The 14,471-nt window shown below is 35.8% G+C and overlaps 1 protein-coding gene across 5 annotated transcripts in view; it reads right to left on the reverse strand.

Moving 5' to 3' along the window:
- Positions 1-5: 5 nt before the first annotated feature.
- DCUN1D2 (defective in cullin neddylation 1 domain containing 2) overlaps positions 6-14,471 on the reverse strand; it is a 28,916-nt gene continuing 14,450 nt past the window's right edge. For all 5 annotated transcript variants that reach the window (XM_075057392.1, XM_075057391.1, XM_075057396.1 and 2 more), the window contains exons 5-7: positions 6,692-6,774; positions 4,199-4,295; positions 6-3,455 (exon numbers count right to left, since the gene is read on the reverse strand). In XM_075057392.1, coding sequence (XP_074913493.1) covers positions 3,376-3,455; positions 4,199-4,295; positions 6,692-6,774 — 260 coding nt within the window. In that variant the 3' untranslated portion in view covers positions 6-3,375. The remainder of the gene's footprint in view (positions 3,456-4,198; positions 4,296-6,691; positions 6,775-14,471) is intronic.

The following is a 14,471-nucleotide window of genomic DNA, read 5'->3' on the forward strand; positions in this document are numbered from 1 at the left end:
AAAGCTTAAAGGTGCAGAACAAATATTTATTACAACTGCTCAAAAATTAATGAGTTACATCCTTGCCCTCTTCTGACTGATGGAATAATAATGCAAGGATCTAATAAATTAGCCAGAAAACAAAACAAAACCCAACTGGCCTTTGCAAGGCTTCCAAAGCAGAAAGCTGAGAAAAAACATACAGACAGTTCGCATGACTGACTTCAATCCTTTATGTTGACAGTCCATTTATTCCTTTTTCCATTGCCACAAAATTTACACACATACAGCTTACTTGGCAGCAAATCTCTCAGGTGCATTGAATGAGCAGATGCCTGCAGGTTTGCTCTCCTTAGCATGACATACATGATAAATTACATTTAAATTTAGAATTGGCAAGTACAAATCCTATGGCTCAGTTCCAAACACTCTAGGATGTAAAACCGAACAACTTGGCATCAAGTTTAAAAATACATACAGTATCTCTAGGAACTAATACTGTATGCACTGAACAACTTGAAGACATCTGTACCATTTATAATTATAAATTGATCAGCCTCAGTGTCACCACTGTACCAGCTTACCTAAAAAGCGAATCAAGAGTGCCCTGTAAAGTGGAACTGTGGACAGCAGCAAATTATTAAAATACATAAGGAACTCATAATTTGAAAGCAGTGTATTTGCATTTATTTTCATGATTGTTCAAGTGTGAAGGTGACACTCCATGCTATTATTTATGGGAATGTAAAATGCATACGTGGTTTCAAATGGGTAGAAGACTAGGAAGAACAAAAGAAAAAGCATACTACGCCTAGGAAGCTGGCTGATAAGGAGGACCTCCTATCTTGAGAGTATTTTGCCTAGTCTTCCTCTGTTGGAAGGTGTCTTCCATGAAGGATCCTCACAGGAATGAGGCTTAAGAGTAAGCGAATAAGTATGTATATATAGAAACGGAATACTATGCTAAGCATCTTCCTTCTTCCTCAGATTAACAAGGCAAAAAACCTCAACCCACGCGCATTTTTTATGCTCTATTTATTTTAAAAGGTAGAAGGTTCATCAGGTTGATTTGAAGGAGTTTTCAGCATGAACAAATGTTTCACAAGCTCTAGCGCTATGAAACTATTCAGTTATATAACATACCAATAGATTAAACTACTTCTGGTCAGTTATATTATAGCTATATATTTTAAGTGGCAATTGTGTGAATAACAAGCATTCCACTGCTTTTGGCTGCATAAACGCACTTAATGTTATGAGATGTTACACATTCTACAAAGCCTACAGGACAGATACAGAAATGGCTTGTTTTGGGAAGGAAGAGTAGGTAAGTCAAATGCGTTAAAAAGAGCTTAATACTGTTTTTAAATCTGTTGACTTCTGTAGAATACCTGTACTTATGTACACAAATGCCCTTCTAAAAAGATGTAGTCAGTAAGTAATAATTTGGCTTAATATTACTTCCTAACTCTAGCCAGGAGAGAGAGGCAGCTGAAGACTGAGACACGGACATCTAGTGGCTGCCATGCAAGATCTAACATTTACAAAGACAGCTTAGGGTAAAAAGACTACTACTAATAAATCACTCGTGGGGCATTTGTAAGTTGCCTGCTATGTTCTTACTAACAGGAAATTTGCTAATTTGTTCAAATTTGTCCTAATCCTGCTTTTTAAACATCATGCACAACTGAAATTCTCGCAAGTGGAAGAATGAAGGTAATCCTTCTGTATGCAGCACGTACATTTGTTCTTGTAGGCTGCATTGACATAAATGAAAGCTGACTGCTAATATGAAACTCTAAATATTAGAGTTTAAGAGAATATTGTAAGCTTTTATACCCTCACAACTACAAAATAAAATAGTATGCTGTCATGCAATACTTAAATGATGTGATCCAAACATATATAAATTATATAACTTAATGCACTATTTTCTCCAAAATTCTTGCATCTATTCAGCTTTGATTACAGAAAATATATTGATCATAGCTGTACATACTCTTTAGCATCTCTTTGTTTTAATAAACTTTTACAGTGGCTATGACAAACTCATTTTGATGAGGTAGCATTTAAAAGAGCCCTGTGTGAAGACATGCTGAATAGTTCCTGGTAAAACTTTTTTGTGCTTAGGCATTGGAAGACACTGTTGAGAAAAAGGAGACTGACCTCTGTACACTTTATAATCAATGGCTGGTCAAAGGGGAGACACAAATGACTGAACAAATTCAGATTTGGTGAAAACTGGTCCAATTCCACTAGCCTTGAGATCAACAATACTACATTAATTTACTCTTTTTTTCCCCTTTAAATAAATAAAACTGAACGCACAATACATCCAGAGGCATGAATGCTTATCATCATTAACATAAAGTCTCCTTACCTCTAACTATTTCTCCAAAGTGGAAGCCAACTAGTTAGGTCTTTGGGCTTATTCATGTTTATTTTCTCTGAGAAGTGCCAGGAATTGCATTCATAACTATGTTGCATTTAGCTAGAATTTAGGATATGTTTCACGCTACAAATAAAACTAGAAGTTATATTCCACCAGTTTGTTATTTGAAATAAATAAAACACATAATTGAAGACTAACTGAATTATGATAATCAAACATGAATTATAAAAGCATCTTTGGTTGTTTAATGTCTACTTTAAAATGGTTAATAAAAAAAGCTGGAGTTGCAACATAGCATAGAGCAGCAGCCCTTCCTCAGCAATGCTACTGTTACATGTCCAAGCACTTCAAGAATAATGAGGAAGTTAACCTCACTGGGAGAAAACAGAAGGCTGGATATAATCAGTCTATATATCTAGGACTTAAAAATACAAATTTAAAATTTTTGGCAACAAGTAAAAAAAGCATAAGTGCTTTTTTGTTTTGTTACAATTCTGTATTAGGACAGATCCATGGAACTAACTTTTATAAAAATACAACATACTGCATAAGTTTTTATTTAGGGATTTAATTTATATACCACAAATACTGCTTTTAATATAAGTACAATATAATACAGTTTTATTTATGTAACTGCTGGTGTTCACTTTGGATCATGAACTGAATGGCATGCTGTGCTGTCAAAACTTTAATAAAATGGCCTCTAGTTAAACTTCTCCAAAGTATAAAATCATGCAAAATCTACATCCTATATGATACAACCAGTACAATAATTGAAGCCAATAGCCTACAAACAGCCTGGACTATCTTCCGAGTTTGTTCTTGAAGCGTCCACAAGTCAGCCATTATTTTCTTTAGGCAGAAAGGAAGAATTTCAGTTTTGTCTGCAGAATCTCATCACGACCACTGAAACCAGCAACAATGTGCACAGTCATCAGTCAACAAATCTTCATTACCTAATGCAGTTCAGAGCGCATGTTAAGTCCATATTGACAAGTCTGGGGTTATGAAGTTTTACGTTTTCCTCCTGTAACTACTGGTCGTGCATATTCCACAAAATCATCTATAAGAACAGGCCACGCTCCTAAAGAGAAGTCAAGCAATTCAGAAATTAATGTATCATTATCAGCAATAAACTGGTGTAGTCTCCAAATACAAAAGATCAGAAGCTCACTTTGACATTTCTGGCCTAGTCTAGCTTTAACACGCATGACATGACAAACACTTGAAAAACACACCTGACTAATAAATTAAACATTTGAATCTCTTCTTGCAGCAATAGCTCTTAGTACATACAAAATGTATTTAAAGCATAAAAATCCACACTACAAAGTTTATGAACGTTAGTTGATAGCAAAACCATGGCATTCCTATTAGAGCCATTCATAACTTCGGAAATATTTCTGTACACAGTCATTCCAAAACAGGATTTGCAGGATTAGTAACAGAGTGGAAATTGCTTTTAGATTAGTAAAAAAAATGTCCACATAGACATTCTTGCAAGCAGAAAAATGATGTATTTTCTTGTAGTTAGCAGCACTTTTGTACAAAAAAATACAGTTTCACTGAGACTCTTGTAGCATAACAGGTTCAAACAGCATGTGCTATATCATGTTGTGACAGTATCTTTAGTTCTACTTACATATTATAGCAAACTAGGTAACCTTCTTATTACTGTTTCGGCAACAAGTATGACACTATATTTGCAGCTAAACCTCTAAGGGTAAACAAATTAAGACAGAAGGTAGCAGCATGTTCTGTTGTTTGTTTATAGCAATATTTTAATTCTGCTGTACCAATTTTTAAAGATATTCAAGTACTCCTTACCTTCTTCATCATAGTTGGACATATCATCTGCAATCATATTTCCAAAGTCTAACAAAAGATTCCAAGTATCTTTTGGAATTGATCTTTTATGATGTTCCTGTAAAGGAGGAAAAATGGTACTGTTCAATCCAAACTATTTTCAAATTCCACAGTAGTATTTTATATTGACGTATACAGAAATAGACGTTTTAGAAGTATTTCTTCTTCTCTCTCTTTTTTTTTTTCTTTCTTAATTTAAATAAAGTTCAGAGCTTCCAGAGAAAGCTACAAAATAAACGGCAACTAAAGAAGGCAAAAATGTATAAGAAGTCTTTGATAGTTGTTTTATTTCTTCCATTCTGCTTTTAGGGTATGTGTTCCTAGCTTGTTATGAAAAAGAATAAATGAAATGCACTTTATATTTCTACTTAATGGCATCCATTCCAGGTTCTGAAGCTGTGCAGCCATGGGTTAGCATTCTGCCATTTCAACTCGAGCCCTTTTCTCCTTACCCCTTTTTAGTTACGCTTACCCAGTCTCTCTTTCAACTTGTTGGTTATAGTTGTATTTACACTTTTCTTTCTCCCAGACTGCCTTCCAGATCCATCATCTCAGCCTCTCTTCAGCTATTCTCTCCCTCACTGTAATGCAATATCTGCATTTGCTCCACTTCTGCCCAGTCTCTTTTTTCCCAGTCTGTCCTACTCTCCACTACCACCACCTTGTCTGATTTCAAATACACTCTTTCTGTATCACCCCATTCACAAGTACTAGTTGCCACCCTGGCCAGTTTGAGCAGCATTCCAAAAAGCTTCAGTCCTAGTCAGCATTCTCTCAGCTTTTAAAGTTAGCACTCCCAAAAAAAGAGAGTGTGTGGGCAAACACAACTACTCAGCAGTTGTGAGCTGTAGAATCAAGTCAGACCATTCACATCTCCCTTCATCTGTTGATACTGCTATATTACCTGAAGATAGCAGGTGATTAACAGGGAATTAAATTTCAACACCTGGTTCTGGTTTGCAGTAAAAAGTTGCAACTGCATGAAAATACTTGCTCGGTGAAGGATTGGGTTTTTTTGTGTTTGTGGTTTTGGTTTTGTGTTGTGGAGTCAGTTTGTTTGTTTGTTTCTGTGGGTTTTTTTTAAGCAGTAATACTCTGAAGTATTGAGAAGAATAAACTCCATTTCAAAAATCTGGAACTTGATCAAAATGAGGCTGATGCCCAACACAGCAGCAAACATGTCCTCTCACTCAAGCCAAAGGTCATATCTTGACTGCAAAAAATATGACAAGCAAACACACCTTCTGCAAAAGATTTAAGATCCTTAAAACAAACAAAACACAAACAAAAAAGCCCATCCTAGAGAGTCCTAACTTGCTTCTTACTTAGGTTGAATTTTTTTAATCTAAACGTTTCTTCTAAAGTAAACATTCAGGTTAAATATTTGTAGCGAAGTAAGACACTTTATACCAGATCATCTAGATTATTGCTTGAAGTAGAGATCTGCAGAACTGTCTGATGTAACAAATTTAATCACATAGCCAAGTGGGAGACAAATGTTAAGACTTTTCTTCAGTTACATCTATAGATCTGAATTTGGATGTGTTAATGGTATTAAGGCAGTTAAAATGTGAAATGTTTTCACAAGTTCTCTTGATGAAACTGGTACATTATTCAGTGAATAAAATAAATATACTGTCCAAAAATTTAGAAAAAACTCCAAAAAATATTGCTAAAAGTATACACTTCCTCTATTAAGCACTGGTGATTATGGGACAAATGCAGAAAGACTTTTTAATTCTCCTAAACTAAAGATAAAAAGATATATTAAAAAAAAATCAAGATAAATTATACATTATGTAACATTATATAAGGTATTTTTTTGCAAGTACATAGAAATGCAAGTGTAGAAACTTGGATGAATGAATCGGGTCTTTAATAAGAATATTCTGTAATTTCTAATTGATAATAGAAAACTGTCAAGATCAGTGCACAACTATTACCTAAAAAATGAGTCAAAATAAGTACTCAAGACAAGAACTTCTGCTTAAAAAGAAAAGTCTCTCAGGTTAAGTCAGTCATAACAGAATTGACATTTAAAAAAGGCTGAGTTCATGCATTAATACCACAAAAGGCAGAGCATGGTAAAATACATGGTTGACAATAATCATAGCTATCTTGAGAATAAAGACAATCTACAATCATGGCTTCCTTTCATGCAGAAGCTTTCAATAAGTAGGAGGATACAGGATCAAGCAAGCAGAACGCTCTATTACTTTGCATGTAGCAATCTTTTTGCATTCTTCTCAATTAGAAAATTATATAGAGAAGATTTAATTTGGCTTGATTTAAGACTATTTTATAACAGTTTTCAAAAAGACTATTTTATAACAGTTTTCAAAAAGAAGAAAGTTCGAAGCAAGTATTCAGACATCCTGTCTTTTTCTTTATTGTAAGCACACAGCCTACAAGCCAGACTACTGTGGACTAAGATAGTCAGGAAGGAATACTTACCAACAAAAATTTATTCCAAAGATCTAGAAATTTAAACCTTCCTGACAAGACTAAATTCCAATATGCAATTGCCATTTCTAGATCTGCAAAAGACAAAGCAACACATAAATACTACAGCACATTATATGCAATAAAACTCTTATGGTTGAACGATTAATGCTACATCCAGTGTATTATGATACAAATGAACAACATTCTTTTAAAATCACTACTCTCTACTCTCACTGACCCAAAAGGTGGAAGACAAGCAGTAATGGTATAAATTGCATATTGAACATCACGGCCATAAAGACTAAAATATTTCTGTCACCATCCAGCAGTGCCAAATTAACACTACTTTCAATCTACAGAAAGAGAACAAGATACTTACCAATAACCCTGTCTACAAATAAAAGTAAATAAATAAAAAAGAGATATATGCACAAACACAGCAAATATTGATAGAAACCCAAACATTTAAGTCTGCAGGTGCCAATTCCTGTTAATTTATCACATTTCAGACCCACTTGACTTTAAAGGGAAATTAAGGACACAAGGGGATAAAACCAGATTTTTCTGAAGCATGATAATTCTACAGCACCCCTTACAGCAATAATTCTGTTCTTCTGGAATCATCCAGCACCTACACCCAATACTGAAAATATAAGTCCAAGAAAGCAGCCCTTATTCTGCACCGTGAGCAGTGATCCAAGAGCAGAGTTCAGCTCATGCATGCCAACAGGAGGGTGCAGCACTGCCACACATTCAAGCGGAAAAGTAGGAGCAGTATTAGATGCAGCATAAGGGTAGAAAGGATGTTTTCTTGAAGGCCTGTTTTCATTCTCAGCAACTCACAATACCTAATGGCTTCTGTGCTTGGTCCCACAGATAATAGCACTGAATGTATGCGTACTGCTGTGCAAACGCAAAACAAAGCACAGCCCTTCTTAAACCACAAAAAGATTTCAGTTTGTGCTTTCAGTGTAAAGTAAGTATAAACAAAATATGAAACTCAGTAGAAAGTACTGTCATAGCAGATAACATGGAAGCTTAACCTCCACCTACAAGAAAGGAGCATGGTATTTGAAATTGTACATACCACATTACGAACCAAAGGACACTGTCACCTGAAATCAAGTTTCGAGTCTGAAAGAGATGTTCCAGATTTTAACATAGCCAGTGCCCTAGAGTCTGCATCATAGAGGGCTGGGGCCCAGACAAAGTGCAATAGTTAAGATGTAGAGAAACGCAATATGCCTGTACCTAACTATACAGAGACAGTGCTGCTGGTGTTTGTTCTACTATGATCAGAGTGCTTTTCAGTACAGAACTTGTTTTATGCCCTAATAAACTTCTTTCAGTCCTTCCTGTCTTTGCCACCTTGCTCACTTTTCACAGAAAATAAGTAGAATAGAATAGTTAATAGCATTTACTTCCTGTTTAGAGGTGCAGATTAATTATTCATATTTGTTATCCCAAATGAAAAGCAAAAGAAATGGGAAGGGAGAAACTTGAATAATCTAAAGGGTTTCTAAACTTCACTGTGAAGTGACTGGCTTTGATCCCATTCACTCAGGCTTCTTTATGACGACTCAACCTTTCCAAGCCAATCTTGCAAATCTATCATGTGACAACATTAAGCAAAATGCACTTTGAAGAAACAACACTTTAATAGCAGGAGAGTTTTTATACTTCTGATGGAAATATTACTTGGAAGAAGGTACAGGCAAGGAAACAAAGATGGTTAAAGGTGCCACAAAAAAGTTAAAAGGTAAAGAAGAGGACACACTTCCTTGGTTTATTCGGGTATGTGTCAAATGCAGTATTATGTTAAGGTGAACTTGATTATTGCAAAATTGTGTTTAACACAATGCATGTGAAATACTATCTTAATTAAGTTGATACTTGAGGGATACATTACATGCATGTGCAAATCGGTTCTCCTGCACAAAGACACAGGAATTATTTGCTATAATATACAACAAAAGCATATCCTGCTGAGGATGCTGCTCTGTAGTGGCTGAAACCGGTCCATGCTGGAGCTGCTCTCCCCATTAAGCACACAGAGGGAAGTCCCATTCTCAGCTCAAGGGAAAAAAGTAAAAAGAGTAAATCTTTCTCATCTGGTTCACTGGAATCACACAAACTCATGAACTAACACAAGAGAAATTTGAACAAAACGACTAGATGGGACTATCACTTTTCGTAGTGGTGCCAGTTTATGCAGTCTTAAAGTATTTGAGGAAACTAGGCCTTCAGGTGTGCTACATTCTCAGGGGATATGGCTACACTTTTGTTTGAAGACAATTCCCTACCTAAATTGAAAAACAGCACTGGAGGACAGATGAGATGATTTTTCTGCTTTAAACGGAAGACCTAGTTACACAGAGTCCCAGTTCTACATTAGGATGCTGTAGTAGTATCAATAAACATTAATGCTGAGGAGTTTGTGTACCTGCTACAATTAGTGCAGCACTAAAAGATACTAAGAAAAAAAATAAAGGCCTCATGCCATGGGAGTTTTGCATCCCCACAGGAAGATGCTTTGGAAGGCATGGATTTTTTAGGCAGTCTTAGGAATACCTATTTCAATGCTGTATAAATATGAAGGCATCATTACAAATAAAGTCAAACTACAATTACAAAAATATGCTGGTTTTGTACCAAAAAATATGCTTCCCACATTATAGATTAATAATGCAAGTTTTATAAATGGAAAGGAAAAGACAGATGCATAAATCTCTGGAAACTAACACCTAAGCAAGGACCAGTTCAGAAGAGATTTCATTGCAAACATCCATGTTCATATCCAAAACATAAAATTGCTAAACTGTTACCGTATAAAGAACATCTTAAAAATACCACATCATAGACTGGACATTATACAATGGTTTGAGCTTTCCCTTCATGCCAAAATATTTTCAGTGTCACTATCTAGTGAGTGTTGTATGTCATGCAGCCCCTTCAGCATAATGGCTTCATGGTCCAAAGTTTTTGCATACACTGAAACAAAGCTTCAGTATCTAGATATTCATCTTTCTGGATATCTAGTCTAGTTGTGGCTACATAAAGCATCTATAAAGCTTTCTGTAGTAAAACCCTAAGAACTGAGCCACCTAAAAGTGATACCGATTACTATTACAAAATTATTAAAACTAAAATTACTTAAAAAATTTTAAAAATATATACCATATCTAGGTAAAACAAATTCAAGGAGGAAAAGGCTAGTAAAATAACACTGTAATTATTTTAAACATTATTTTGCTAAATAACATTTATTATAGTAAACATGTTTTAGTAAGTTTTAAGAGTTCTTTACACTTTTGAATTATTTAAACAATCATCTTTTCAAAACGAGAAGGATTTTGCATGCCGTATGATCTATCCTGAAACATTAAAGCCTCATTCTAAAATTGTTTTTAAAAAAACCCCTCAGTCCCTTCTACCCTGATTGAACAGAAAGCTCGAAGTGATAACAAATTAGCACAATTAATGCAGGAGAAATACATTATCAGTTAGACAGCCTGTGTCTACTTTCAAGATCTGATCAAATGCTTATCTTGTTAACAAAAACCGAAAATCATTATTAGATTCTTGCATGAATAGAAAAAAAAATAATCAAATTAAGCTCCTCATCCCTTTGCTAAGATTTTGGACAAGGGCAATGAAGTCATTGCACACAAGTAATCAAGGAAGTGAGAAAACAGAAAGATAAATCAACAGATAGCAAGGAAATGGCTGGAGAGTAGGATTTATGAGGAACATGAAATGAAGTTCATTTAGACCTGCTGTGCCAAAACAGCACTCTGGGACTGCAGCACTCGCTTGTCATCCTCTGCCAAATAGAGCTTTCCAGCTCTCAGACTGCCCTCCCAACAGAGCTGCTCATGCAGTCCTGTTTGAAGCTGTCAGAATATTAAAACTGTTTCACCTAAATTACTGATATATTTAAAAGAAAAAAAAGCTAAAGGCATTACATTGGCCTCCTAATGACATTTTAAAATCTTTAAGTTATTAATAAAAATACTTTAATATTAGCCACTGTTGCCCTCATAATCCCTAGTTAGCCTATTGACTAGGTTCTGTATATTATGATGGTAGAATCTATCATGTTTTTGAGCTTGGAAACAAATAATTTATTTTAATTTCATCTTTTCAGATTAAATGATTGTCCAAGTATTGCCGCCTTCTTCCTTTAGAATCATAGAATCATTTAGGTTGGAAAAGACCTTTAAAATCATCGAGTCCAACTGTCAACCCAACACCACCATGCCCACTAAACCATGTCCTCAAGTGCCACATCTACACGTTTTTTGAACACCTCCAGGAATGGTGACTCCACCACTTCCCTGGGCAGCCTGTTCCAATGCCTGACAACTGTTCCAGTAAAGAAATTTTTTCTAATAACCAATCTAAACCTCCCCTGGCACAACTTTATTGATGTTTAATCTTCTTACCAATATTGTAAAGCTCTGCTACTTTATATGTCGTCTCTGTGAGAGACTTTGGGCAGCTTGTTATAAGCATCAGTGCTCACCAATGAGTTTTATTCGGAGTATTCTCTCAAGCTACATGGGCAGGATATTTTTTTTTTTCCAGAATAAGTGGATGCATCAGCCTTATCCAGTCCATCTACAGACACAAACCAACCAATTAGTAAAGAATGTAACAAAGCTTGTGGGAGGAAAAAGTTACTTTTATTAGACCAGTTAATAAGGATTAAAGAAAAAAACAAAATGTTTTGGAAATGAAAATTTCAGTGCCAAGAACCCCTTTGTTTGAGGCTTTCTCTCCCCAATGCTTTAAACAAAACTTACTCTATAGCTTTGAAAACAAAAAGATTATCCAACAAACTCTCTTGTTCCCAACACTGCATAAAAAAATTAATCTGGACAGGTGCAAGACACAGAAATCTATTTTATCATTCAATTACCTTGTAAAAATATATGTAGCCTCTGTAAAAGGCTGAACTTCAGATGTTTTCTTTATAGTCATATAATTTGCCCTAAAGTATTATTTGGTTGATATTCTTTAATCTCTTTCCTCTTGTTTTCTCACTGTGATCACAGGCAAATATCATACTTCTGTAAAGCTAAAACAAAACCTACATTGCACAAAATTATTTTGTTTTAATAAAATTCCTGGACACCACGCAGAAACTGGTGCAGATGGGGTAAACAGTGGAAACTGGTGTCAATCTATCTCAACAATTGGACTATCATACTACCTGACCAACAAACGTCAAACGAATACTTGCAAGATTCAGTGAGTTACTTGATTCCTTGTTTCCTCATCTCTGAATGATTTAAATAGTCTTCTTTGGCCTCCAAATTACTAAGAACATGGACACAAGAATTAGTTTCTTTCCTAATCAGAATGTTTTCTTCTTCTACAAACAGATAAAATCCACATAGCAAAATAATAAGAAAATACCATCAGAATTCAACCTAAAAACGCTTCACCAAATTGCCAAAAGTTTAGAGCAAAACAGCCCTTATCTGCAGTTAGGAGCTCTCCCCCTAGTAGAAAGAGAGAAGGGGAAAAACAGGTAAGGGGTATGATAAAAATACTGAAAGTGGCTAAACTCAGGATCCAGCTGAGTTGGATCCATTCATCCCTGCAAAAGCCGTAAGCAAAGAGCTTCCCAGTGCTCTACGTTAGGGGACGTGTAACGCACCGTGTCAGAGTTAAGTCCCTGTGGTGGAAGACAGCATGTGGATTTCAGAAGAGCTCTGCAGGAATCCGGCAGAGTCTGACTGTGCTTATTAACTCTATCTCAGCATCTGCCACGCTGAAGCAGGCTGATTCTTCGCCTTTCATATTTATTATCTTGCGCATCAACTGCACAAAAGCAGATAAACTGCTCCTGAACGCCAGCTAGGCTTAGAAGAAGATAGCTATCTCGAAGCCAGTTTGAGCGCAGCCTAATGAACCTCACTGTAGCCAGTTTCAAAATCCTTCCATCTCTGCAAATCTCTCCATGTACAATTCAGATTAAGTAATCTGTTGTAGTTTAAGTTGACTGCATATACGTTTCCCAAATAAGAGCCAAACGTGTAAAAGAATCAATGAGGCATTACTAGAACTGGCAGTTATGCCACACTTTTGCTGCTACTATTGGCCTTTTTTGATCAGAGCACCCTGTTCTATACTAAACTTCTCTTAAATTGCTGGCATTTTCAGAAAGAAAAATCTGAATAAAAATAAAGTAAGGACCATACACACAGACCAAGGCCATTGAAACACGTAAAATACAGCATTCACAGACCTCTTCCAAAGTAAAGTAAACATGAAATTCATTTATTGAACTCCCTCAACTTCTTCCATCCACTCACTCCTACAAACACCCTACAAATGGATCAATCTAATTCTTCATTGAAAGTGGAGGAAATCTTGATAACTTGTTAGGGGGAGAAAAAAACCAACCAACAAGAAAAAGATATCCTTCCCTAATGTCTAAGTGTCTCTTCAAAGAATCTTGAGATACTGCTATGATGAAAGCCAAAGTTGATGTTGCTTCAATTAAAAAGAGCACATTATACTCATCTGCTCACAGAAGATGCAACCTCCTTGAAGTCCACATACCGGATGCAAATATAGTCATTCTTCTGGTCTTGAGGTAATATTTGATTCAAGTCTGAATGCCCTCCTCATGTATCATCTCTTGCTTGATCCCAGGAAGCTGGCAGAGAGAAGGAAGCACAACCTTTTGAGCCAGCAAGCAGGCGAAGGGACCACAAAGGAGCGTTGAAGGATCAAATCTGCTTTTTGTTTCCATGTTGAAAGTCGAAGACCATGAAAGAATGCGTTAAGTTCCTCCACGGTGCTGAAACAAACTGTAGTAAACTGCTGAGCATGAGGAATCTCCTGAACATGTCTTGTCGGGGCTCAAATGGAGACCCATTAAGAGACTTACAGTGAGTATCATGTTAAAAAAAAAAAAAAAAAAGATGGAGCTAAGGCCTTGTTTTGAGCTTGAGCAGTGTCCTTAGAAATCTGAACTGCTCTGTATACAACATGACAAAAGATCTATAACCCTATTCTTTAGTACACTTATCAACCAAGAGCTAGGATGCAAAATTTCACTCAGACTGCAGTAGAAAAAGCTAAAACTTGGGAGCAGAAAGTGAGATAAACCTCTGTAAATCTGCACCATGCAAAATGAAGATTTATTGTACTAAATATAGTAGCGAGAACATGAGAGAGCAGATTAGACAGAATTACAGTCATCCATAATAATTATTTTTAAAAGTCTCCTGGCAAACGAGACCTTAATAAACTGCACCTTTTACATTATCTCAAAATATATACAAAACACTCAGATGAAGTTTAATATATCTATATATTATGCCTGCCAGGTCCAATATGCAGCCATTGAGACGGCACTGCCGTGTTGAAACCTTGCTGTCTTTTTCTCCTGAATTCTGTCCACCACTTACAGAATAATAGTCTCAGCAGTTATAAGCATCTGTCTTTTTCTTAGATAATAATCAGATCTATTCAGATCTCAATTGAAAGACACTTCACGATTGGGTCCTGAGTAACATTAATCAGAACATCATTTTCTGCTTAAAGAAAATCATGGTAGATCTTATACAATATGTTTTTGCCTCCTGCATCTCACTACTTACACGAGCTATCACCTAGGGGGACTGGTACTACTTTTAAACAGCATGTGTCCAGACTGAAGCATACTACTTGACAATATTAAGCTAATAAAAGTAAATGGAAACATTGAAGTTGGATGAGACTACAGAGACTGAAGTCTTGCAGATATAAAGAGAAATAAAAATTCCCTAGT

Source organism: Buteo buteo, chromosome 25 (genome assembly GCF_964188355.1).
Source record: "Buteo buteo chromosome 25, bButBut1.hap1.1, whole genome shotgun sequence".
Classification (NCBI taxonomy): domain Eukaryota; kingdom Metazoa; phylum Chordata; class Aves; order Accipitriformes; family Accipitridae; genus Buteo; species Buteo buteo.